The sequence below is a fragment of the Aspergillus ambiguus genome (assembly GCF_047715705.1).
Source record: "Aspergillus ambiguus strain CBS 117.58 unplaced genomic scaffold BDV59scaffold_10, whole genome shotgun sequence".
NCBI lineage: Eukaryota > Fungi > Ascomycota > Eurotiomycetes > Eurotiales > Aspergillaceae > Aspergillus > Aspergillus ambiguus.
This window is the reverse complement of record NW_027395523.1, coordinates 198,213-221,949: the sequence shown is the minus strand read 5'-3', so window position 1 is coordinate 221,949 and position 23,737 is coordinate 198,213. Positions and strand designations below refer to the sequence as shown.

The 23,737-nt window shown below is 51.1% G+C and overlaps 9 protein-coding genes across 9 annotated transcripts; 6 read left to right on the top strand and 3 right to left on the bottom strand.

The window, feature by feature from the left end:
* Positions 1–290: 290 nt before the first annotated feature.
* BDV59DRAFT_11430 (YbhB/YbcL family Raf kinase inhibitor-like protein) lies at positions 291–1,156 on the bottom strand. Its single transcript, XM_073686668.1, has one exon. The coding sequence runs from the start codon at positions 901–903 to the stop codon at positions 448–450; it is 456 nt and encodes a 151-aa protein (XP_073549201.1). The 5' UTR covers positions 904–1,156; the 3' UTR covers positions 291–447.
* Positions 1,157–2,358, top strand: BDV59DRAFT_11429 (sterol desaturase family protein). Its single transcript, XM_073686667.1, has one exon. It carries the CDS (start codon positions 1,410–1,412, stop codon positions 2,142–2,144), a length of 735 nt encoding a protein of 244 aa, XP_073549200.1. The 5' UTR covers positions 1,157–1,409; the 3' UTR covers positions 2,145–2,358.
* A 734-nt stretch (positions 2,359–3,092) lies between these two features.
* gel1 (1,3-beta-glucanosyltransferase gel1) lies at positions 3,093–4,940 on the top strand. Its single transcript, XM_073689264.1, has 2 exons — positions 3,093–3,835; positions 3,893–4,940. Exons 1-2 carry the CDS (start codon positions 3,236–3,238, stop codon positions 4,646–4,648), a joined length of 1,356 nt encoding a protein of 451 aa, XP_073549199.1. The 5' UTR covers positions 3,093–3,235; the 3' UTR covers positions 4,649–4,940.
* A 573-nt stretch (positions 4,941–5,513) lies between these two features.
* On the top strand, positions 5,514–5,785 carry BDV59DRAFT_175457 (uncharacterized protein; the record flags this gene model as incomplete). Its single annotated transcript, XM_073689263.1, has 1 exon — positions 5,514–5,785. A coding segment is annotated over exon 1 (155 nt), but the record flags the coding sequence as incomplete, so codon positions are not given.
* Positions 5,786–6,890: 1,105 nt separating this feature from the next.
* Positions 6,891–9,692, top strand: BDV59DRAFT_11407 (putative cellobiose dehydrogenase). The gene is made up of 2 exons (XM_073686659.1): positions 6,891–9,202; positions 9,270–9,692. Exons 1-2 carry the CDS (start codon positions 7,025–7,027, stop codon positions 9,546–9,548), a joined length of 2,457 nt encoding a protein of 818 aa, XP_073549197.1. The 5' UTR covers positions 6,891–7,024; the 3' UTR covers positions 9,549–9,692.
* A 332-nt stretch (positions 9,693–10,024) lies between these two features.
* Positions 10,025–11,913, bottom strand: BDV59DRAFT_200782 (uncharacterized protein; the record flags this gene model as incomplete). Its single annotated transcript, XM_073693662.1, has 2 exons — positions 10,025–10,207; positions 10,621–11,913. 2 exons carry the CDS (start codon positions 11,911–11,913, stop codon positions 10,025–10,027), a joined length of 1,476 nt encoding a protein of 491 aa, XP_073549196.1.
* A 1,023-nt stretch (positions 11,914–12,936) lies between these two features.
* On the bottom strand, positions 12,937–13,689 carry BDV59DRAFT_200781 (class I SAM-dependent methyltransferase; the record flags this gene model as incomplete). The annotated part of the gene is made up of 1 exon (XM_073693661.1): positions 12,937–13,689. The coding sequence occupies one exon, from the start codon at positions 13,687–13,689 to the stop codon at positions 12,937–12,939; it is 753 nt and encodes a 250-aa protein (XP_073549195.1).
* A 1,352-nt stretch (positions 13,690–15,041) lies between these two features.
* On the top strand, positions 15,042–18,826 carry BDV59DRAFT_175454 (uncharacterized protein). The gene has a single exon (XM_073689262.1). It carries the CDS (start codon positions 15,508–15,510, stop codon positions 18,556–18,558), a length of 3,051 nt encoding a protein of 1,016 aa, XP_073549194.1. The 5' UTR covers positions 15,042–15,507; the 3' UTR covers positions 18,559–18,826.
* Positions 18,827–19,735: 909 nt separating this feature from the next.
* Positions 19,736–23,737, top strand: BDV59DRAFT_200779 (non-ribosomal peptide synthetase; the record flags this gene model as incomplete). The annotated part of the gene is made up of 1 exon (XM_073693660.1): positions 19,736–23,737. The coding sequence occupies one exon, from the start codon at positions 19,736–19,738 to the stop codon at positions 23,735–23,737; it is 4,002 nt and encodes a 1,333-aa protein (XP_073549193.1).

Sequence of the window (23,737 nt, the reverse complement as noted above, 5' to 3'; positions counted from 1 at the left end):
CGCAGAATCGCTGCAGAATAAGGTAGACTGTATCGACCAGAGATCGGCATCTCCCCGACGCAAATCCGGTTCTTGCTGCCGCCCCGCCGTTCCTGTTCCTGTTGCTGCAACCGGACTCCCTGCGTGCTCCAGGTACAACAGCATCCTGGGTACCATCCTAGGTATTATACTATCATAGAATCATCTAATACTACTTACTGCATTCGTCTCTCCAAGCCATACCGACGTGTCTAGTGCTGACAGATGACAGAAGAAAGTGAAGGTCTCACATTTCTGCTAGTGCAAGGCAACTGAGACATCGCCTCTCTATAAATATCCCGGCGGCAACATCCGATCTTGCATCATGACTCGCTCATCATTCATCCTTAACTTTCCACCTCCGTCCTCTTCCATGGATCGTCAATAACCAGACGGACAGCCGAATCCTGAAAAAAATGCTAAACAATGTCACTTCCTCTCATACACCCCAACCCACTCCCCCCATCCCACCACTTTCCCCTGACTCTCCCTCGTAACATTCTCCAAACGCGCAACCCGTCCCAACCGCTGCGGATCTAACGGGTTCCCCAACGCAACCAGCTGGAAGTGATACCGGTGCGGCCCGTGTCCCAGCGGCGGCGAGGGCGGCAGGTACGGCGTCGTCCCGAGATTCTGCCCGTACCGAAACCCCCCGGCCAACGCGTACGGAGCCTGGCGGGAAGCCTCCACCGCGAAGTCGTCGTTGGTCACCCCCGTAAAGACTGGTGGGATTCCGTAGTACAGTCCGTGAAGGATGGGGTGGTCACTGGGGCCGTCGGGGGTTTCAACCACGAGCACGTATTCCCGGACGGGGACCCGCGGCGGACGCTTCCACGACAACGCGGGAAAGGACCCGGCGCCGTCCTGCGTAAAGTCGATGCCCATCTCGCTGCCCTAGGGGCCGAGTTCGGGGCTCTGGAGCTCGATGCTGGCTTTGGGGAAACCGGCGAAGGCGGGGCCTTTGGTGAAGAGCTTGTGCGGTTGGCCTGGGCCTTGGGCCTGGACTTGGACGATAACCCAGAGCCAGAGGGTGAGAGTGAACTTGGGGAGATGCATCTGGGAAGGGGGGTCAGTGGGTAGTTGGTTGGAGGAGTATGAGACGTACCTTATGGATGTTTCTGACGGACGGTTGAGGTCGCTGGGGTGGGTTGATGTGTGCGAGAGATGGAGATGGCGACGGAGAAGAGTGCTGACAACATGTTGGCGATGCGATGAAGACGAGACAGAGGTATAGACGGCGACACGACACTCACGACAGGTGCGATCTATGTCGACGAACCTGTATACAAGTATCCCAAAGGGGAAATACCGAGGTTCCCCGCCCCCATATGATCCCCACGAATATTTATACAAGATAACTCCATCCACCACAAAATACAACCCACTACACCATGGACGCCCTCTGGTCGACCCTCGTCGCCTCCCACTCCCCCCAAACCATCGAGTTCACGGGCACCCTTCTCATCCAACTCCTCTCCTTCTGGCTGCCCGCCCTCGGCTATCTCGCCCTCGACTTCCTCTTCCCAGCCTTCTCGCAACGCCACAAGATCCAACCGCCCCCCAAGCAGCCCACCGCCCACGAGATTCGGCACTGCGTCCGCATCGTCGCGCGGAACCAGCTCCTCACCTCCGCCCTGCACCTCGCGCAGATCCACCTCCTCCGGCGCGGCGCCCCCTCGTACCGCATCGCGGGCTCCCTCCCCACCGCCGGCGAGCTCGTCCGCGACATCGCGCTCAGCCTCCTCCTCCGCGAGATCCTCTTCTACTACAGCCACCGCTTCCTACATCGGCCGTACTTCTACGTGCGCATCCACAAGCAGCACCACCGGTTCACGGCGCCGATCGCGCTGGCGGCGCAGTTTGCGCACCCGCTCGAGCAGGTCTTCGCCAACGCGCTGCCGATCTCGCTGCCGCCACAGCTGCTGGGCAGCCATGTGGTGACGTTCTGGGTGTTCCTGGCGTATGAGCTGTTCAACACGGCGACGGTACACAGTGGGTATGACTTTTTCCGGGCCAAGGCGAAGATGCACGACCTGCACCATGAGAAGTTCAATCTGAACTACGGATCGATTGGGCTGTTGGATTGGGTGCATGGGACCGATCAGCTGGGAAAGCGGCGGGAGTAGCTGTCCTACGCTGCACGGAGTGTGTACCGTTGTCGTGGCTGGGTGGGATAGGTCGATATATATAACTGTCTGTATATACAGGTGTATAGTACGAGTCACTCGGTAGCTCCCACACCGAAATGCATGTATTGCCGGATACAATTCATCGAGAGAATCTAGACCTGAATAAAACTCCTAGCTATTATTATTATTATTATTGGGTTCTTATTATCAGGGACATGATGGAGATGATGGATGACGGAAATTGGTCTGTGTGGTGTGCCGCATGGGGTTAAGAGGGACCGGCGGGTTAGTGCTCGTCTTAGTATTGCTTGTCTCAGCCGTGGAACAACAAATGGGGGGCCAGATTGGGTAATGCGGCCTGTTCTGGACGACCCTGAAACGGACAGCGGCCTGGAACTGCCGCTGAGTGGCCGCTATTTTTGGAGCTTAGATTAACCCTGATTCCTCGGTGATGCAGAACAACTGCGTAGAGAAATAAAAAAGACAAGACAGAAAATAGAATAGAGCAAATAAGTCAATAAGAAGAATAAATAGAAGAAATAATAGTAAATAATACAAGTAGATAATTCTGGGAGGAAAAAAAAAAAAAAGAAACCTCGTTTCCCACATGGGGCGCGTCGCGAGTGGGGACGGAATGTAGGGATCTTCAGGGATAAATCAGGGCTCAGGGTCTGTCTCAGTATGGCAGTAGAACACAGAGTCGAGTAGAGAGATAAATAAGAGACAGCACTGATAGTAGAATAGAATAAAATCGAATAGTAGAATAGTCGAGGGAACATATAATGGTAGAATATACAATTCGAGACAACAATAATATATATGAATGAATCCTACCGGTATGTTGTAGATGAACTGCTCCGATCTGCAGATGACGAATCCACTCAGGGATGAAGCCTTTAATAACGGCAGCCGCCTGCATTCTTCTTCCTTCCTTCTCCTCCATCCCTTCGTCACGTCCCTCGTTCTTTCCGCTTCCCTCTTTCTCTTTCCCTAATACAAGTCACTCGTTCTCCATCTTCTTCATTCACTCCTTCATCTTCATCTTCACCACCATCTTCATTCAATCTCATCGATCCTCATTTCCCACCATGAAGGCCTCCGCTGTCGCGACGGCCCTCGCCCTCAGCGCCTCTCAAGCCCTCGCGGCTCCCTCCACCCTCAAGGCTCGGGACGATGTCACCCCCGTCACCGTCAAGGGCAATGCCTTCTTCCAGGGTGATGACCGTTTCTACATCCGTGGTGTCGACTACCAGCCCGGTGGCTCCTCCGATCTCGCCGACCCCATCGCCGACGCGGATGGCTGCAAGCGGGACATCGAGAAGTTCAAGGACCTCGGCCTCAACACCATCCGGGTCTACTCCGTCGACAACTCCCAGGACCACGATGAGTGCATGAACGCCCTGGCCGAAGCCGGCATCTACCTCGTCCTCGACGTCAACACCCCCAAGTACTCCCTCAACCGCGCCGACCCCAAGGCCTCCTACAACGATGTCTACCTCCAGTACATCTTCGCCACCATCGATGCCTTCGCCAAGTACAAGAACACCCTTGCCTTCTTCTCTGGTAACGAGGTCATCAACGATGGTCCCTCCTCCAAGGCCGCTCCCTACGTCAAGGCGGTCACTCGTGACATGCGTCAGTACATCCGCAGCCGCAACTACCGTACCATCCCCGTCGGATACTCCGCTGTAAGTTTCCCCCCCAACTCAACTTGACGACACTCATCACTAACCCTACTACCATAGGCCGATATCGACACCAACCGTCTGCAGATGGCCCAGTTCATGAACTGCGGTACCGACGATGAGCGCTCCGACTTCTTCGCTTTCAACGACTACTCCTGGTGTGATCCCTCTTCGTACACCACCTCCGGCTGGGACCAGAAGGTCGAGATGTTCTCCGGCTACGGTCTCCCTCTCTTCCTCTCCGAGTACGGCTGCAACACCAACACCCGCAAGTTCGAGGAGGTCAGCGCCCTCTACTCCACCAAGATGACCCCCGTCTACTCGGGTGGTCTCGTCTACGAGTACTCCCAGGAGCCGAGCGACTACGGTCTGGTCAAGGTCCAGGGTAGCAAGACCTCCACTCTGCCCGACTACGATGCGCTCAAGTCCGCCTTCGAGAAGACCGACAACCCCGAGGGTGACGGTGGCTACAACAAGACCGGTGGTGCCAACCCTTGCCCCGCCAAGCAGGCCCCCGCCTGGGATGTTGACAACGATGCCCTTCCCGCCATCCCCGAGCCCGCCAAGAAGTACATGACCGAGGGTGCTGGCAAGGCTCCTGGTTTCTCCGGCAAGGGCAGCATGAACGCCGGTACCTCCTCCACGGGCACTGCCGAGCCCGGCTCGGGCTCTGCCACCGCTGGCGGCGGCTCCTCGGCCACTTCGTCCGGTATTGCTGCCGGCCTCCAGGTCCCCCGTCTCAGCATGGCTCCCTTCCTTGTTGGCGCCATCACTCTCATGTCCACCCTCTTCGGTGCCGGTCTGGTCCTGGTTTAAATTGCGATGGATACCTCGTCCCTTTTTTTTTTTGCTTTCTTTACATGTCATTTGTTTCCGTCCCGCTGTTCTATGTTGTGAAATTGTATTCGCGTTGACCCGTGTCCGCGAGGCGTTTACCGGAAATATGCGACGTCAGCAGCAGAGACTTGATAATTGTACAGTTGATGGTGCATGCGTGTGTCGCCTGGACTCGTATAGAGTATAATGCATCTTTTATGAGTAGGATTCTTTCGCTTGACGCCTACTTTTCTATGGGTACTGGCAAAACCGACACCTTGCTCGTAGAAATAACAGGTATTCAATCATATGCAGCGACAAATTATACTATACCTTTGCATACATTCCATTTCGAACATGAACTGAAAAGCTCCAATATCGGCCGGTACTAGTTGCGTGCTTCAGTGCTCACTCAGAACCTGATCAAGTCTCTCACTGCGACTCCCCTCTTTAAATCTCGGTCCTCCGACGCCACGGTTGAACTCTCCCCCAAACCCAACCCCATGGATCTCATTCGGCGCATAGAACCTCGCCCGCGTCGGCTGGCACAGCTCTCTTCCATATTTCTTCAACACCTCCTCATCGACCGTCCCAACGCCCATCTCTATCTCGTCCCCATCCTCGTCCGGACACCGCCAGTACAATGTCGACCCACATGGGCCACAGAACCCCCGAAATCGACCGCGTGTATGTGAGTATTCCGTGACGGGCAAGACTGCTGACTGTGAAGAGGATGTCTCGCCGGGGGCTATTGGCCGGGCATCTCCCGGTAGGCTCAGTTCGTGTGTTGACCAGCCGAGCTGGTCACGCGTGAACGTCAGGAAGAGCGCGAAGGGGGCCCCCGTGTGTTTACGACAGTGGGTGCAGGAGCATGTATGGGGCTGTTATTCTGTCATACAGCGAACTAGGGACAGAGGGTGTTGAAGAGAGCGCAATAGGGATGGAACGTACCCCTGGTGGCCACGCGTGGTGCTCTCCTATGGCTGCTCGATATCTCACCTTTCCGCATAGACACCCGCCGGTTAGATAGTCCGGTGGACCTGGTGCTGCCATGGTGCGGAAGACGACTCCAATTTCTTCAGAGACAGGGCGGCGCTGGTTGCTGAGTTGTCTGTCCTTTGCAGTCTTCGTCCTGAGTAGGTGGTGTACTTCGTATACGAAGCGGAGAAGCGCAGGATTATGATGTCATTCATATTTCCATAGTCCATGACAGTTACTGACGACTCAACTACAGATTTATTTCTACAGAAAGACAAATGAAATGATTTAGGGCAGTCTCGAAAATATAACGTGCTAGGAGACAGCAGCAGCAATCTTGAATACCGCGATCGAAGATTGTTCAATATAGGAATTGGACACCTGAAGAAAAGCAAACGGTAGCCCTCTACCTCTACCTCTATTAGACTACTAGTTAGGACTTCACCTATATGGCGCTCCGTGGGTTAATGTCCAATTAATTATTATATATACTTACTATATTTACTGGCATTAGGTATAGAGGAACGGTTCGACTCTCCGGCTGCTAAAAGGATATGGATTATTTCCGTGACCCACTGTCCATTTTCTGACACACTTCTCGTCTCAGGTTCCAGGCACCCCATCCAAACGGAGAAATTCCTATGACATATAATGACAGCAGCATGAATGGTCTCTGCGTTCGTTGCACTATCGTCCACGGCTAATCCAGCAGGGAATGGACGTTCGGGACTCCTCCGAGGTTATATCACCAACTATGCTCCATCCCTCAACTAGGTCGATTCCAGGTGAAACCAGCGGCTCTCTTATCCATCGCAGAGATTAGTCTGCCAATCAGATTCCGCGGCTTACTGATCCAGCTGCTATCATAGTCGCCTGTCTGGAACGCTTGTTTTGGCTAAATGGCCTCGGCGACCGCATACAACGGCTCAAACCACCGACGTTTATGTGTGAAACCAGTCTCTGGCTTAGGCCGCCTTGGTGTGTCCACCAGTATACTCTGCGGAGAATTAGAGCCGCTACTGGGAGTGCTTATCTTGCCCTGGTCCAACGGCATGGTCGCTATAGGCGGATATACTACTCCAGCGCACACTCTGGCCAAGTCAAAATGGACATCCAAGACAAGTTCCTAGCCTCCAAGGTCCACTGATCAATCTGCTCAACACATTAGACTGCCCCCCGCCCGTCCTTCAATAATTCCCTCCCCTCATCTGCCATGCGGCGGGACTATATCAGTCCAGCAATGCACCACGGATTGTCCATCCTGCTCACCACACGCTTCGTTCCTTCACTCGTTTGTCCTTCTTTTTTCTGGTTGCTGCTGGGCCAGCGGACCACTTCCCTTCTTTCGTGTCCTTGTAGTTCTCTTTCGATTCCTCTCTCTATTTCCGGAAATAGGAGATGCGTTCCTTTCTCGCTAACGGTGTCATCGCCCTGAGCTGCGTGCTAGGTGCCTCAGCAGCTGCCTACAATTCCTCCGCCTACAGTGATACCACCACAGGGATTGACTTTCAAAGATGGTGCGATGAAGACACAGGATTCTGCTTCGGCGTGGCCCTTCCGGAGTCGGTGGACTCGGACTTTGTTGGTCAGATGGTGGTGCCCCTGTCGGACTCGAAAGGATGGGGTGGTGTCAGTCTGTCCGGGTCAATGACCTCGGCCTTGTTGATTGCAGCTTGGGCAGATGGTGACTCTGCCGTCTCCACCCTGCGGAAGACCAGCACCTATGCCAACCCGGATGTCTTCTCGGGTGATGCCAGCATTGTTGAGATCCCGGATGGAACGTCTGTGAACAGCACCCACCTCACGTACACCTTCCTCTGCAGCGGATGCATCGTCGGGTCTCCAACCACGTTCAGTGCCAGCGACGATACCTACTTCTTTGGCTGGGCCCTGAGCAAGAGTAACCCTAACACCGCTAGCTCTCCCTCTTCAGTTCTCCCCTACCACGCCGCTGGGTTCGGCTCGTTCGAGATGCTGCTTTCGCAGGCCAAATCCTCCAAATACTCAACCTGGGCGTCAAAGGCCCAGTCGACCCCAACTGCAACCGGATCGGCTTCTGCGTCAGTGGCCCCATCTGCCAGTGCCACCCCCACGCCCAGTACCGCCCCAACCGTCTCGAACACGACTTACGATTATATCGTTGTTGGTGGTGGCCCGGCTGGTATCATTACCGCCGAGCGGTTGGTCGAAGCCAAGAAGAAGGTCATCTTAATCGAACGCGGTGCCGCTCCTCTCGTCTCGATGGGTGCAACGGACACGCTCTCCTGGAACAACTCGCTGACCCCATTCGACGTTCCCGCTCTCGGCACATCCTTGTCCAAGCTCGGAGTCATTGGCGACTACCTCTGTGAGGATGTCCCAGGAATGGCCGGCTGCGTTCTCGGTGGCGGCACAATTGTCAACGCCATGGCCTTCATCTACCCGCAGGCCGCTGACTTTGACGACAAATGGCCTCCTGGATGGAAGTGGGATGATGTCTCGGACGCCGCAGACCGTCTGTACGAGCGTAACCCCGGCAGCGTCCTCCCTTCGGCCGATGGGAGACGCTACGACGAGGCCATGTACAATGTGCTGTCTTCCTTCTTCGATGGCCTGGGATGGAAGTCTGTGAACCAGCAGGAACAGCCTAACGAAAAGCACATGATGTACTCTTATCCGTCGTGGTCCATCGCAGACGGCGTCCGCGCCGGTCCCGTCCGCTCTTACCTCCCGCTCGTGCAAGACTCGGACGACTTCTCCCTCCGTCTGAACACGATGGTCCGTCGACTCGTCCGCCGCGGAGGTCGGGTGACCGGCGTGGAGGTCGAGACCGCGTCCGGCGGGATCGAGATCATCAACGTACGTGCCGGAGGGAAGGTCATCCTCGCCGCGGGAGCCATGTCCACGCCGCGCATTCTCTTCAACTCGGGCATTGGCCCCGCCGAGCAGATCAAGACCGTGCAGAGTGGTTCGACAGGCATCACCCTGCCGCCCCAGGCCGAGTGGATCTCCCTGCCCGTGGGCCACAACCTCAAGGACCACCCGATGTTCACGGTCACCGTGCACACGGCCAGCAACTTCACGGCGTACAACACATCCAGCGTGCTGTCCGTGCCTAGTGCCCGTGACCGCCGGCTCTACGGCCAGGGCTCCGGTGTCTTGGCCCAGGGCGGCCACCGTCTGCAGTTCTGGACATCCAACGTCGGCTCGGACGGCACCACTCGCTTCTACCAGGGCTCGTGCAGCCCCAGCGCCGACGCCGACGGCGCCATCACCATGAAGCTCTATCTGACGCACGGGGCCACCTCTTCCGGTGTGCTGGGCATCAACGCCGCCGGCTCGACCACCTTGGTGACGGACCCGTGGCTCCAAACAACTGCTGACAAGGACGCCGTCACGCAGTTCCTCAACAGCCTGCTGTCCGACCTGTCGGAGAACTTCTCCGTCAGCGATGTCTCCTCTGCGTCGGACATCCTCACGGGAATGACCAGCGGTGACCACTGGGTCGGCACCGCTAAGATGGGTCCTGATGATGGTCGTCACAATGGGACATCCGTCGTGGACACGAATACCAAGGTGTACGGCACAGAGAACCTGGTACGTCCCCCTCGTCCCCAATTCCCCAAATCCATGCCACGTATGGCAGCAAGACTAATGAAATTAGCACATTGTCGACGCGAGCATCCACCCCGACCTTCCAACCGGAAACACGCAAGCCATCGTCATGGTTGCGGCTGAAGCGGCTGTGGCTCGGATCCTGGACTTGGAGAATACGCCCTCCATCGGCGGGTCATCGACCTCGGCTGTGTCTGCACCGGCTGGCACTGCGTCTGCCGTCATCACGGGGGGTGTTAGCACCCCATCGGTTACTGTTGTGACAACAACTGAAACGGTGATGGTGACGCGGACGAGTACTTTCACCGTAATGCCTACTTTTAGCTAGATAGACGAGCTTGCGGAGTAGATGATGGAATAGAGTACAAAGCTGCGGACAGGCTCAACTACAGCGTTAGCGCTTATAGTCTTTACACATCATCCTTGTGAACATACATTGATAAACTGGCTTTCCCAACCCAAATGGATGAAACCAATAGTATATACTGCACTACAACACAATAGAATTATCCACAGCCACGACCTTTCCTTTACCCCTCTTCCTAAAGCACCGCAGCAGCGGCCTAGCATTCAAATATTTCTTCCATTTCTGGGGGTTTCGGCCACGCAGCCCGATTTGTCATGAGTTTTCAAGCGCTGATGCTTTTGTGCGCTCCGAGCGTCTCGAACTCGCCTCCCGTCCGAAGTCGTGAGTGGCCGGCGGCTGCATCCTTGCGCGGAGAACGTCGATGCCGCCGAGATGCAGATTGCGTAGGGCGTTACTGAGTCCCGCGCAGAAGACAACGACGGCATCCTGCGTTAAGGCTATGCCTGGATGGAGATGCGTCGGATGCGTGGCCAGACAACGCCGCTGAGAACGGGGCTGACGTCGTACTGGCCGTGCTTGGTGTCGTAGCTGTCGTTCAGGCAGAAGGCGTACATGTGAAGGTAGGCGTCTTCGAGGTGTGGGCTGGAGAACAGTGCGGAGAGGTACGGATCGACGTGTTGCTTGTCAGCCAGATAGGGTTCTAGAAATTAGTAATATTATATTAACAAATAGCTATAACTTAGATTAAATAAAACTAGCTTTTGTTTTATAGCAATAGTCTTCGTTTTTAAAATAAAAGACAGTAGATTATAAAACGATAAACTATGTCCTATAATCTATATAAATTAATTACAGTTAAACCGACTGTAGTTCAGATCTAAATTGACCATACTTTAACTCGAGAAAATCTCGGCTAATCAGCGATATTCCCGCTTAGGACCCTGGAATCACTATGCCCTTGGTCGTTCACCCCCGATAGATTAGGATGGCCCAAAGTTGTGACTTGCCTACGAGAACGTGCTCTGGAGACCAATTAAGATCGTGCCGCGGTTATTGCAGCACGGAGATCATATTGCTCTAATTGATGACGAACCATCTGTAGCCACTCAATAGAGCCACAGAAAGTCTTCCCGAACTCATTGGCAAAGCTTTTACTGAACTTGGTCTTGCTATATCGGAGCCGAATCTGGAAGCTGCCATCCTTTGGCGCCAGTAGCTCAACAATAAGAGGAAGGCCAACGTCAGCTTCTGCGTGGGACCATTTCCAACTGCCAACACCACCTGATGGAAACGACTCGTCTGTCTGACACACAAGGTTTACTTGCAGATTCTGGCTTTTTCGACCTAGAAACGCCTTGAGTTCGCCGATACTGAACGGGTGTAACAGATCATCCCTAGTCCGTAGAGAGCGCGCGACCTCGAATAGCGACGCACCAGCAGGAAATTGAACTCGTCGAATTTGAGGGATGATGACTAGCCCAAGGACTTCCTGATGATCAGCAGCGAGATGTCTCCTGCCGGACGTCATCTCCATGAACATAGCTTCGCTGTCTCCCTGCACGGCGCAAAGAGTGACCGATAACGCCAACCGCGCCAACCAAGCAGGAACAGCCGCTGACCGTGGACGAGGAGCAAAGGATGTCGAGACGTTGCAAGCCCACTCACCAACCCCGGTTAGATGCCTATCTGCTTCCCCATCAATCGATATTATCCTCGGGCGAGCTCCTTCCAGGGTCTCTAGTAATCGGCGCTGCAAGACCTGCCGTGGCGGGAACTCCAACGTCTCCTGCGAAGCAAATATATCCGACTGTGGATGGTTATTACTAGGATTTTTGATAGTATCGTGAATTAGGGATAGGAGTCTGCGAGCGGAAGATCCGTCGAGGATGGAGTGGTGGTAGCTCAGCGTGATACGTTGGCGACCCTCGGACATGGGCGACAAGAACAGTTTCCATAACAGCCCCCCATTCCACGTTTCAGCTTTGCCATGGCCCAAAACTTGAAAGTGTACATGGCATTGCGCCTCGTGGGCATGGACTGACTCATGGGTCACTAGCAGCGTGCTGTTTTTCCGCAAATGATCTGGCATCACCACTGCCAAGAGAAAGGAGTCAGGATCTTCGTCATCGTCATCGTCGTCGATTGAATCCATGTTCCCACAAATTACCGCACGCAGTGCAGAATGATTGCTAGCTACTGCTAGGATCGCGGTATGCAATTCGTCCGCCCGAATCTCCTCATCTGTCTCAAAGTGATAGGTCTCTATGTAAGATCTTTGAGTGGGGTCCATGATTGTCGAAAATATCATTTCTTCTTGCATCGTAGACGTGGGATATATACCCTCAACATGGAAGCGCGGTAGCCCAGCCTTCTCCAAGACACTCATAGTGGCGGGATAAGATAGTGCTCTTTGAACACTCCCAGGTTCATTAGATATGTCACATGAGGACTCCAGCATGTCCGCGTCTGGAAGATTAGGGGTTCTTATATCCATAACCTAGATTGGGAACAAATATACTGATAGCAAAGGAGATATGGGATGGCTCTAAAAGATAATATAAATGGGTGAGTTGTTAATCATAGTGAATGGAGGCATATATTAGGGGCAGTTATGGCCCTTTCTAAATATCCCCGTGAGAGTCGCCTTCTCTAATCGGTCATTTTTGTCTTGCCTAGTCTCAGTTGGTAGCCATGTAAATAGTACATATGTCCTTTTGTTAGAGGCGGCAACCCTTGCGTCTAGGTTCCCACTCTCCAAATCCCGAAATACATGGCTTCTGCATCGCAGGAGCAGGAAAATACCAGTAGGAGGTACAGAATATGAAATACAAGTGCATGTGCCGTTTATTTCTCATTCGACTGCCTTATTCTTTCTTATTTTCGGAACAAGTGGAACATCCCTTTTAACTTTCAGAAACAACAAATCCTCACTCCCTACAATATCATTCACGTGGAATGCTCCCTCAAATCCAAATCGTATTCCCTCATACCTGATAACCGACACTGGTATTGGGGCCTTTTTACTGTTCCCTTTTGGAGGATGGAATTGTTTGTCAAAGTCTGAAAATTTTTTACCCCAAGTCTTAACCATAGATTAGAAGCTGAATGGGAAGTGCCCAATAATGAACTGCGAACTGAGTTCCAACAACCATTTAGTCTTTCATACTATATTTCGTGGTATTTATAGATAAAGTAATAGGCTGCCATTCTGCTTTTAATAATTCTCTCCTATGCTTCTGACCAATAAAAAAAAATCTAAAGCAAAAATGATGCTTCATGGTTGTAGGAATGTGTTGAGCATTTTTTTCTGTTACCAACATTCCCTTCCCTGTTGTAACTACATCTGCTCGCCAATATACCTAGGAACAGGCTCCTTCATTGGTTCCCCTTCAGCTAGAAGATGTTGAGATCAATTCAGTTGAGGACGCTCCGCAGTGACAATTTGGAAAACAGGCTGAAGAGAACCCCTATCCATGGAAGGTTCTGCCTCCACCCACCTGAGAGACTGCATGCCTGCCAACTTTGCACATTTTTCATGGGAAGATTTTGGAAGCATGTATGAAGTGAAGTTGACAGGCGTAGCCGTGTGGAACGTAGTCTGCACGCGTGTTCCACTGGTTTCATTATCATGATCGAGAACAGTAATCCCCACGCCCCCATACCGATAATCTCCAGCATCGACGACGGGGCGCATTGGAGGCTCGAGGAGACGGTAATTTGGGAGGACGCCAACAAAGCGACTCCCAGGTTTTAGATTGTTGAAGATATTCCGCCACATAGTCAGGAGTTCATCGCTGTTACTTGCGTAGTTGAGGAGCCAGGAGGCGAGAATGAGGTCCGATTGACCTTGCTGTAGTGGTTGGGAGCAATCGGCCACGAGAAACTGAAGCCGAGCATCACCTTGCGACTGTGTCCGGGCATTCTCGACCATGGCTGATGAGATATCCACACCGATGACTTCCTTGGCACCCCACTCGAGGAGTTTGCGGGAATAATACCCCGTGCCACAGGCCAGCTCAAGAACACTCAGATCACAAACATTGCCGATCTGACTCTGGACGAAGCGTTCCAAGAGCGTCGAGGCGGGGAGTTGCTCCACGCAGTTATAAGTTTTGCCGATGTGGTCATATTGGGCTGGTGGTTTTTGCGATGGCACAGTCATCTTGTCTTAGAAGAAATGCACAAACTTGCTACCAATATATATAGAAAGAGAAAAAGGAAGTACACAGAAGCCATTTTATATGAGCAATTGGAATGTTGCATAAGTTTGTGAATACCATGATGTATGCCCCCTTAAAATAGATTCAGAATGAAAATTGCGGTGACACACCAACTCTGCGGTTTTAGATAATATTTACACTTATGCAAGGTAATATTAAGGTGCATACCACCATGTCTCACTGTCTAAATACTGCGGGTGACGTTGGTCAACGAACAATCATACCAGCCACGCCCCTGCACATTCAAGCAGGGATCAAACAAAGAAATCAGCTCATACAATGAATGTAACTTTCATGCAAGGACCTTTACGAGAGGAATGGTGTTCTAGTTTAGGTACTGTAGGATGTATGACATGATCTGCAAGGGGCTACTGGTGATCCAACTTCGTGATCCGTAGGTATGACAAGCTTGTCTAGACACGCTTTCGGCTCAAGCCTCATGTAACCTGGAATGAGACAACTGTGATGCAAGAATGCATGGCCATGGCGACTGGATATAAGCATAATTCTAACCATTGTATTGCTATCCCTTCGGCATGCGAAATGCACTGGCCAATGACCTGATGACAATCGGGAAACATGGAATGAATCATTGAGAATGCTCTGTAGTTCCTTGCCAGGAAATAACAGGTAATGAATGCTAAGTGAAACTATTGTCTTGTATGATATTGAAGCATTGTAACCGATGGACCATCCTGCTTGACTTTTCTCCTTCCAGACAGAACCTACTTGAAACTTCAACATTATTTGTGCTTTGACGTATCGCCCAAGAATACCTATAACCATGATAAGCATGTGTACTGAAGTAGGAGAAAGCTGTACCTTTCCTGTCCTCCATGACGGATTTCCGGAAACAGGTACGAATGCAGTTATAACTCTGAATAATAAGCTGGCCCGTGCCATGTATTGCTTCTGCAACGATTATTCAATCGATAGTGAACTCTTGGTTCGGGTCATTTGGTCCACGATCCTCTATCGTTATGCAGAGGCTGACCGGATCCAATTTGGTATATTGAAATTGCCTGGTTCGGACCACGGCTCCTTAACCAGACTCAAGCATCATACGGCCGTGACGTCTCCGTTGTTGAAAAGTGAGGCATGTGTTAGCCAGTTCCTATGCATACATGCTTGGAAGACTGAGCCAGCGGTGTCGCATCCACCCGACTCTTTTAATACAGGCATTATACTCGAATGCTCCGAACGTGCTGCCGAAGAACCGGTTAGGTTGGTAGACTACGAAGCTTATCACGAAGTAAGTTAGAATACACTCAAAAAATCAAACGCTCTCATAAGCCCACAATACTAACGTTCTGCAATAGATATGCGACATATTTCTCCACGTGAAGCTTCACCAGTATGCACAATCCCTCACACTCCATTCCCGTTCCACCGTTATATCGCAGGGGCAAGTAGAGAACCTCGGCTCAGTGATTGAGCAGGCAGTGGCAACTATTCTGCAGGACCAGTCTATCCCTTTGGGATCTATCTCGCTGTTCAGTTCTACCCATCGAAAACAGATTTCAGCGTGGAATAAGGAGCAAGTCCTCCAATTCCCTTCTTTATCCGTATCGGACCTCGTTTACGATGCCTCGGTCAATGATAGGGCACTGGCTGTTGATTCCTGGGACGGTACGCTGACATATGGGGAGCTATGGGACGCTGCCAATCGACTAACGATCCACCTGCGTCAAATCGTGAAACTGAGGCCATCCTCTCTCGTCCCAATTTGTTTTGAGAAGTCCCGATGGGCCATCGTTACAATGCTAGCCCTGAATCGTTGTGGTGCTGGGCTGGCCCCCATTGACCCTAACCTGCCGGTGGAACGACTCAAAATCATCATGGATCAATTGAAATCCCAGGTAGCGCTAGTTTCGGCGCAGCATAGAGACTTGATTCAACCATACGTCGAGTCATTGGTCGTGGTCGATGAGACGACGATAGCTAGTCTTGCGGGTAGTGGTATGACTCAGAGCGAGGAAAAGCACTCTTGTGACATTGGCAAACATCCGGGCTACTGCATTTTCACTTCTGGAAGCAGCGGTACCCCCAAGGGTTGTCTGATTAGTCAACACGCATTCACTGCCGTCGCCGCCCAGGCCTCTATGTTTGATATCCACCAGGGTACGAGAGTGCTGCAGTTTGCATCATATGCCGTGGCGATCTCCTTGTTCGAAATATTTGCCACTCTGGCTGCGGGAGGAACGGTCTGCATTCCTTCCGAGGACAGTCGTCATAACAATCTCCCCGGGGTCATGCAAGAGATGCGCATCGAATGGGCGCTGCTAACTCCTACCACTTTGAGCGTATTAGAACCCAGCGCAGCCCCTTCGCTCCGTCGGCTGCATGTGGCCGGGGAGGCCATAACCGCGTCGCTGCTGCGAACGTGGGCGTCAGCAGTGTCCGTCTTCCAGGTTTATGGGATGACAGAAACCTCCGGGCTCCGATTTGTCTCCCGTCGACTCTATTCCGCCGCAGAGGCCAAGAATATCGGGAGGCCATGTAACGCCCGGTACTGGGTAGTCTCTCCGGACGATCATACCCAACTTGTGCCGATTGGAGGAATTGGGGAGCTCCTGCTGGAGGGTCCGACACTGGCGAATGGTTATCTACATCTCCCCGAGCAAACTGCCCAGGCATTTCGACCCAGCCCCCCATGGAGGCGAGAGTTCTACCCACCAATTGCTAGCTCTCAGGATATTCTATACTGCACTGGAGACCTAGTATTCTGCAACTCGGATGGGTCTCTTAGCTACATCGGCCGCAAGGACCAACAGGTCAAACTTCGAGGGCAGAGGCTCGAACTGGCTGAAGTAGAATATCAGGTGGCTCAGCACTTTGGTTCTACGAAAGAGCGAGGAGCCTCTCCAAAAGTGGTGGTGAAAGTGGTCTCATCAACGGACGAATCCACTGGAGGGGAAAGGAAAGGACTTGTGGCCATGATCGTGATGCCGACATGTACATCCGACGGCTCTTGGATTGGCCCCGTTACTGAATCTTTTCAACAACGAGCACGAAAGACGATGGAGCTAATGCAGGATCACGTTGCCAACTACATGATTCCACGTGTGTATCTCCCGATTGGAGATCTTCCCATGACATCATCGAGAAAGACGGATCACCGCAAGATGCAGAAGTGGCTTGATGCTGTGGGCTATGAACAACTTTTGGGGAAATTCAGCGTGGAGAGCTCTCCTGTTCCCCTTGAACCCGCTGGGCAAAAGATTGCTACCTTCAGTGAAGCCGAACGTGCTATGCAAAGTATTTGGATGGAAGTTCTAAAAAAGCCTGGAGATGCCATTGGGCCCAATAGCGATTTCTTTCAGCTGGGAGGAGACTCCATTCTGGCCATGAAAGCTGCCGTCCTAGCTCGCTCTAGAAACACTAAATTATCGGTGTCAGACATATTCCGCTATCCCCGGCTTCGTTTGCTTGTGAGCAATTTGCAGGCAATCCCAGCCGATAACGAGACTGCATCCAAGACCTATAACAATCACAAGAAGGGCCCTAATGAAGATCCGAACACATTTGATGAGCTACTGGGACATAAAATACCACCATCACTGGAAATTGAGGCTGTAATGCCAGCCACTCCTCTACAGGCATGGTTTGTCTCGCGCTGGAGCCGTTTCTGCTTTCCCTTTATCATAAATGGACCCGTTGACGTCGGTCGATTGGAATCTGCGTGTCAATCCTTCGTACACCAACGGTCGATTATGCGTTCAGTTTTTGCTTGGGGCTCTTCGTCGCAACTACTGCATGTGACGCTGCGCCAGCTCAAACCCTTTCCTTTTAGACATATTCATGTTGATAGATCCCCAGACACAATTGCGCATGTTGTTGCCGCCGACGCAGAGCGTGATTATGTTCCTGAGATTGATCAAATTCCTATTCAGTTCACCCTCTACACTCAGACCTCTCAACATCACCTCTTGCTAGTACATCTTTCCCACGCTCAGTTCGACGGCTACTGTCTTCCTATCATTTTCGAGGAGCTGGGGGCAGCCTATCGAAATTCTGGAACTCATTCAGTAACCTCCCAGTTCTCGGATTATTTGCGAATAAGGGACAGTGATGCACATAAGCAGGCAGCAATTACCTTTTGGACGGCCTACCTCGAAAAATCCACCATGACAGCTTTGCCCATTCCCACCGTGGCAGCTGAAGAGATGAACAAAACGACACACGTCAGCATCACTACCACTGTGCCGAAGGGATCCACTATGCCTTTTACCTTCCCTACTATAGTGAATGCAGCATTTTCTCTTCTGCTTTCTCGTTGGTCCCGGAAACAAGACCTAGTCTTTGGACTGGTAATGAACACGCGTGATAAACCAGGGCTGGAGCATAGCGACTCTCTCATTGGGCCTTGCCTCAACATAAATCCTTTGCGCCTGCGCATCCATCCTGAATGGACAGTCAATGATCTCTGTCATGCGGCAAGATCACAGTTTCTGGATATGGTACCATACGACGATCTAAACTGGTCGGAGCTTGTGGCCCAATGCACACAATGGCCCGCTAGCACCGAATGCGGATTCATTCTGAACCATTTGACCAGTTTCGGTGATCAATTGCCCCTGTCCCTGGGAGAAAATACCTCCTGCCAGCAGTTACCTATGCGATACAGGGTTGAGGTGCCCAACCAGTTACTTATTCGCTCAATCCTGCGAGAAAATCACTCATGGGAACTACAGGTATTGGCCCCCAGCGCACTGATGGATACTCATGTTGCCCAGTCCTTGGCCAACCGACATTCCCAGCTTGTGCATCATTTTTATCAGCTTCCCAACCGGCCATTGGCTTCTCTATAAAGGAGACGCTGAACTAGAAAGCTTCCTTCGGAGCAACCAAAATGAAATTGGGACTTTATGTATACACATTGACCAATTCAAGTACCTGTTTGCATTGGAATGGAAAGGGCCTACAGCCAAGTTGTATAATATTCAACAAAAGAAACTTTAAAAAGCCCTAGCTAATGCCTCGTGAATGCGTATAACAGCAAGTGTTTTTTATTTTATCTTATTTTTTTGTTCTGTACACTATTGCGATGAGCCTTCCAGTATTTAATGTATTTCGTCCGTGCGAAAAGAATGATAGAATAGCCCAGAATCTGTTCTATGCTACAGGAGGAAAGCCCTCATAGAAACAACCCCAATAGCGATGGGGATTTCCATACATATTTCCATAGCTCTGTGTGATATTGAGGTAGCAACTCCTGTAGAGCAATGATTGAAGTAGTAGACACGAAGTGTCAAAGACAGGCCCTCCACAATATTCCAGTTTGAATATAACTATATACCTTTGATCCCTGTACGGTTTAAATGAAGAGATAAGCTAATATTTTGAATTCTGTCAAGCTGCAAGATTTATCCTTGGTTTCTGGAGCGGGATTGGCGACAAATCCCTAACGTCGCAGTATCTAGTGTTGTGGTAAGACAGGGTCTCCCTTTCTGTTTCAGATGAATTTATCCATCCAAGACATGTAACAAGGCCTAAGAGTCATCGCGCATGATAAATGCTACACAGCGGGATGCAAAAAGTATCCATACTTTTTGCATCCCGCTGTATGATTTGACGCATGGTATGATGCCTTGCAAGGCACCCTTCCTTACATGGACATATTTCCCAAATGAGACCTGCTTTCCAGACTATGCGCGAATACATAATGCAATGAGAATGTAATATTTTATGCAAGACCCAATCTCAAAATAATTCATCTCAACACTCTTGCCTGTGGAGAATGCTAATCAGGTATGGAGAAAAAAAAATCTTAGAAATGCGCCATTTTTATCACGTATGAATCCCTTGCGTGCTTGGGATTCATAAGCTAAGGTGCATTGCCTTTTTGCTCCTCCGGGCCTTATACCCTTCACAGTCGCTTGCTCTCTTTTTATACAAGAGCAGCCACATTGACAAGGAGCAGTGGAGAGTTAATAAGTCCACGTTACAAATATTATATTAGTTGTCAAATTCTCTATCCAAGTGAAGATGAATCAAAATACCGGCACCGGAAAACGCCGCGATACTACGCAAAAGGCCATATATGAGAAGCAACTGGCATACTGGACTGAGCAGCTGCACGGAAGCCAGCCTGCTGAGCTCCTCTATGATAATCCTCGCCCGCCAGTCAAATCAGAATCGTTTGGCTCTCTTGATGTTAATATTAGCGGCCCCTTGTGCGCCGACTTACACATTTTCTGTCAGGCGTATAGTGTGCCCCCGTCGGTTGTTTTGTTGACTGCATTCCGCATTGCGCACTATCGACTCACAAGATCCAGTGATGCATTAATTGGCACTGTCATGGAAAGGAGAGGGGAATACGATCCCTTCAACATACAATGTATTCGGATTCATCTTGAAGGGGAGGAATCCTTCGAGAATCTACTTCGTACCGTTCAGGGGACGGTGGAGGCGGCGCAAGAGAACCAGGACATCACTTTTCAGCAGATTTTATCCACGCTGAGCCACAGTCAAGATTTAAGACATCGTCCTCTAGTCAACATTGGTTTTGCTTTCCAAGCACAGGCCTCCGTTGCTCATTCCGATAGCAAAACCAGCCCAACGAACCCAACCGTCCGGCCGACAACTAATAGCCGGTTAGACGTCGAGCTCCAAATATCTCAGACGGACGGTAACTTCAATGGCAAAGTCGCCTATGCACTGGATATCTTGCGGCCCGAGACCATATATGCTTTGCGCTCTGCATTCTATGGTGTGCTCCGGCATGGGCTAGCAGTGCCCTCTGTCACACCCGACTCTGTCTCACTCAAAGCGAACCTTGACATACTTGATCAGATGGGACTTCTCCATATGAATCGCATCGACTACCCCCGCGAGTCAAGTATTATCGAAGTCTTCCAGCAGCAAGCTTCCAAGTGCCCGAGTCGGATGGCCGTGAAAGATATGGACACACAGATGACATATGAGCAACTAGATCAGAAGTCTGACCATTTGGCGCGATGGTTAGCACGTCAGGCCTTTGGAAAAGAGGGTCTTGTGGGAGTATACGCTGGTCGCTCATGCGAAACCATTGTAGCGTTTTTTGGCATTCTCAAGGCAGGTCTAGCATTTGTGCCGCTAGATGTGAAAGCGCCAATGAGTCGAATACACACCATCATAGATTCTTTGCCGACGTGCAAACTCATCCTCCTTGGGTCGGATATAGAACCCTTTGTGGGGGGGGCAGTGGGGGCACATGGTGTTCGCCAGATCCCGATTGCAGAAGCCATGGATACCACAGCGGAGACGATAAGGTCGCTACCATCCGCCACAAATCTTGCTTATATTATATTCACTTCCGGGTCCACAGGCAAACCTAAGGGTGTCATGATTGAACACCGGGGTGTTGTGAGGTTGGCAAAAAATAGCGGCATGTTATCATTTCCTCTCGAAGGACACGCAGTTGCCCATATGGCAAATCTTGCTTTTGATATGTCAACATGGGAAATATTCACCGCTCTACTGAACGGTGGGTCATTGATTTGTATTGACAATAGGCAAATACTGGATTACATCCAACTGAGTGCTATTTTCCAACAAGAGAAGATCCGTCTCGCCATGATCACCCCTGGCCTGCTCAAATGCTACTTGGAATATGCGCCGCAGATTATCCGCCAGCTGAGCTCGCTTTATGTTGGTGGCGATAAGGTTGACGCTAAGGAAATACGTCAGAGCCAGGAATTAGTATCAACTTCGGTTTACAACATCTACGGGCCGACCGAAAATACATCCATTAGCACATTCTATCAATTCCCTCGCAGCGAGACCTGTGTAAACGGTGTCCCAATTGGTCGATCAATTGCGAATTCTGGCGCATATGTCGTAGATCAACAGCTTCGACTTGTACCTCCAGGCGTTATGGGCGAACTTGTCGTCACCGGGGATGGTCTGGCCCGGGGGTATACCGATCCCCGGTTGAATGAAGGTCGCTTTTTTCAACTGAAACTTACGGAGGAGAGCACCGTACGTGCATATCGCACCGGTGACCTTGCCCGTTATCGGCCAACAGATGGCCAACTGGATTTTCTCGGGAGAATCGACCATCAGGTCAAAATCCGTGGTCATCGTGTTGAGCCTGGGGAGATTGAAAATACCTTAATTGCAGAGCAGTTCATCAGTGATGCTGTAATTCTGGTCCAGAAGCGTGACAGTGTGGATGTGGACCTCATTGCCTTCGTCACAGTCCACCAAAAGAGCACGGCCGACAAGATGGACGGCACTACAATCGAGTTCGACACCCAACAAATCGAAAAACATCTCAGGGAGTCATTAAGGACAAAGCTTCCGTCATATATGCAACCAAAGAGCATAAAGTGCTTACGAGAAATGCCGCTCAATAATAATGGAAAGGTAGACCGGCAGGCCTTGGCTCGTCAACTGGACGAGGTCCCTGTCTCTGCCCCTGTGCATGACACGAGAGCCCCCATAAGCAATGACTCAGAGCGTGCCATATCGAAAGAGTTTACCAAAATCCTCGGGTTTGACATCGGTGTCGCTGAAGATTTCTTTGAGTCTGGCGGCCATTCTCTGGCTGCAATCAAGGCTATCTACAGGATTAATAAGCGCCTGCACACCAACCTTACGGCAGGAGATCTTTTTGACTGTCCTACAATTTCTAGTCTAGCACAGCGGATTGAGTCTTCACGCCGTACATCTACCGATACAGGCTCTTTCTGCCAGGAGCCGGCAACAGTAAAACCGTTCTCACTATGTCCACTGGATCATCCATTACTCACTCAGGGGCCGGACTCAAGCGAAGGCGTGGTTGATATCCTGCCAACCACCTCAACCCAAGCATGGTTCATCACTCACTGGGGGCGCGTTTCGTTTGCCTTTTCTCTAAAAGGGAATGTTGACATTGACAAGTTGCGCATGGCCTGCCTCGCAGTTGTAAAAAAGCACAGCAGTCTGCGCACAATTTTTACGAAGCACAAGGAACACTTCTTCCAAGTTATCTGTCAAACTGCCAGCGAACCATTCATACACTATTCAGCTGGGGATGTACAAGCTACCGCTCACCAATTGTGCCATGAGGATGCAAGAAAGCCCATCCCTTTGGGTAAGCAGTTGGCTCAGTTCACATTGATCTCACAATCTCCGACAGAACACTCTTTTGTCATCCAGCTTTGTCATACACAGTATGATGGCAATTCGCTGCACTATCTCCTATCCGATCTCGCCCAAGCCTATCGACTAAATCACGACTCCCTTTCCGATGCAACCCCATTCTCTAGTTACATATACGCACGTGCGAGGAAACAGTCCGCAGACGCCTTTAACTTTTGGAAGCAGTACCTGCAAGGGGCCTCTCTCAGCAAAATGACACCCACTCCATCAGCGGACAGCGTGTGCTGTACAGACATCCAAGAGAAAGCCGTCTCTAGTCTTCCGGCCTTACTGCCCGGAATCACCTTATCGACCCTCGTAAATGCAGCGTTTGTCTTTATTGCCACCAGGATGCTCAATACACAGGATATTACATTTGGGCTTCTGATGAACACCCGTGATATCCTGACAGAAGGAGCAGAGACCATGCTAGGACCATGTCTTAACCGCAATGTCGTCCGCGCTCAATTGCAACCGGATTGGACTGTACAGCAACTCTGTCAGCATTTACATGATAGCTATGCGAAAATTTCCCACCACAGTCATCTCGAATTGCCAGAAATTATGTCCCACTGTACGAACTGGTCGCCGAACAGTGATTTTGGATTCTTGATGAATCACGTTCCGGGGAATCTTAATCCGTCATTGTCTCTCGAGGGTGTCGAATCTTCGTTCTTCTCGATGGGTCTTCGCATTGACTTGTCAGAGCAAGTATTGCTTGGGCCTATAGTTACGGGTGACCAGTTGGAATTCCACGTTCTCACTTCGAGTAAGATGATGGATAGCCAGAGTGCGCAACTGCTAGCCTCCAAGATTTCGCAGACGGTGTCATTATTTTCTCGCTCACCACACACTACGCTCCAGTCCTTGTATTTCCTCCAATGA

Coding starts and splice junctions, on each gene's coding strand:
- BDV59DRAFT_175454 (XM_073689262.1), top strand. CDS start 15,508: ATGCTAGCCCTGAATCGTTGTGGTGCTGGGCTGGCCCCCATTGACCCT.
- BDV59DRAFT_11429 (XM_073686667.1), top strand. CDS start 1,410: ATGGACGCCCTCTGGTCGACCCTCGTCGCCTCCCACTCCCCCCAAACC.
- BDV59DRAFT_11407 (XM_073686659.1), top strand. CDS start 7,025: ATGCGTTCCTTTCTCGCTAACGGTGTCATCGCCCTGAGCTGCGTGCTA. Junction 9,203..9,269: donor TGTACGGCACAGAGAACCTG/GTACGTCCCCCT, acceptor TAATGAAATTAG/CACATTGTCGACGCGAGCAT.
- gel1 (XM_073689264.1), top strand. CDS start 3,236: ATGAAGGCCTCCGCTGTCGCGACGGCCCTCGCCCTCAGCGCCTCTCAA. Junction 3,836..3,892: donor TCCCCGTCGGATACTCCGCT/GTAAGTTTCCCC, acceptor CTACTACCATAG/GCCGATATCGACACCAACCG.
- BDV59DRAFT_11430 (XM_073686668.1), bottom strand. CDS start 903: ATGGGCATCGACTTTACGCAGGACGGCGCCGGGTCCTTTCCCGCGTTG.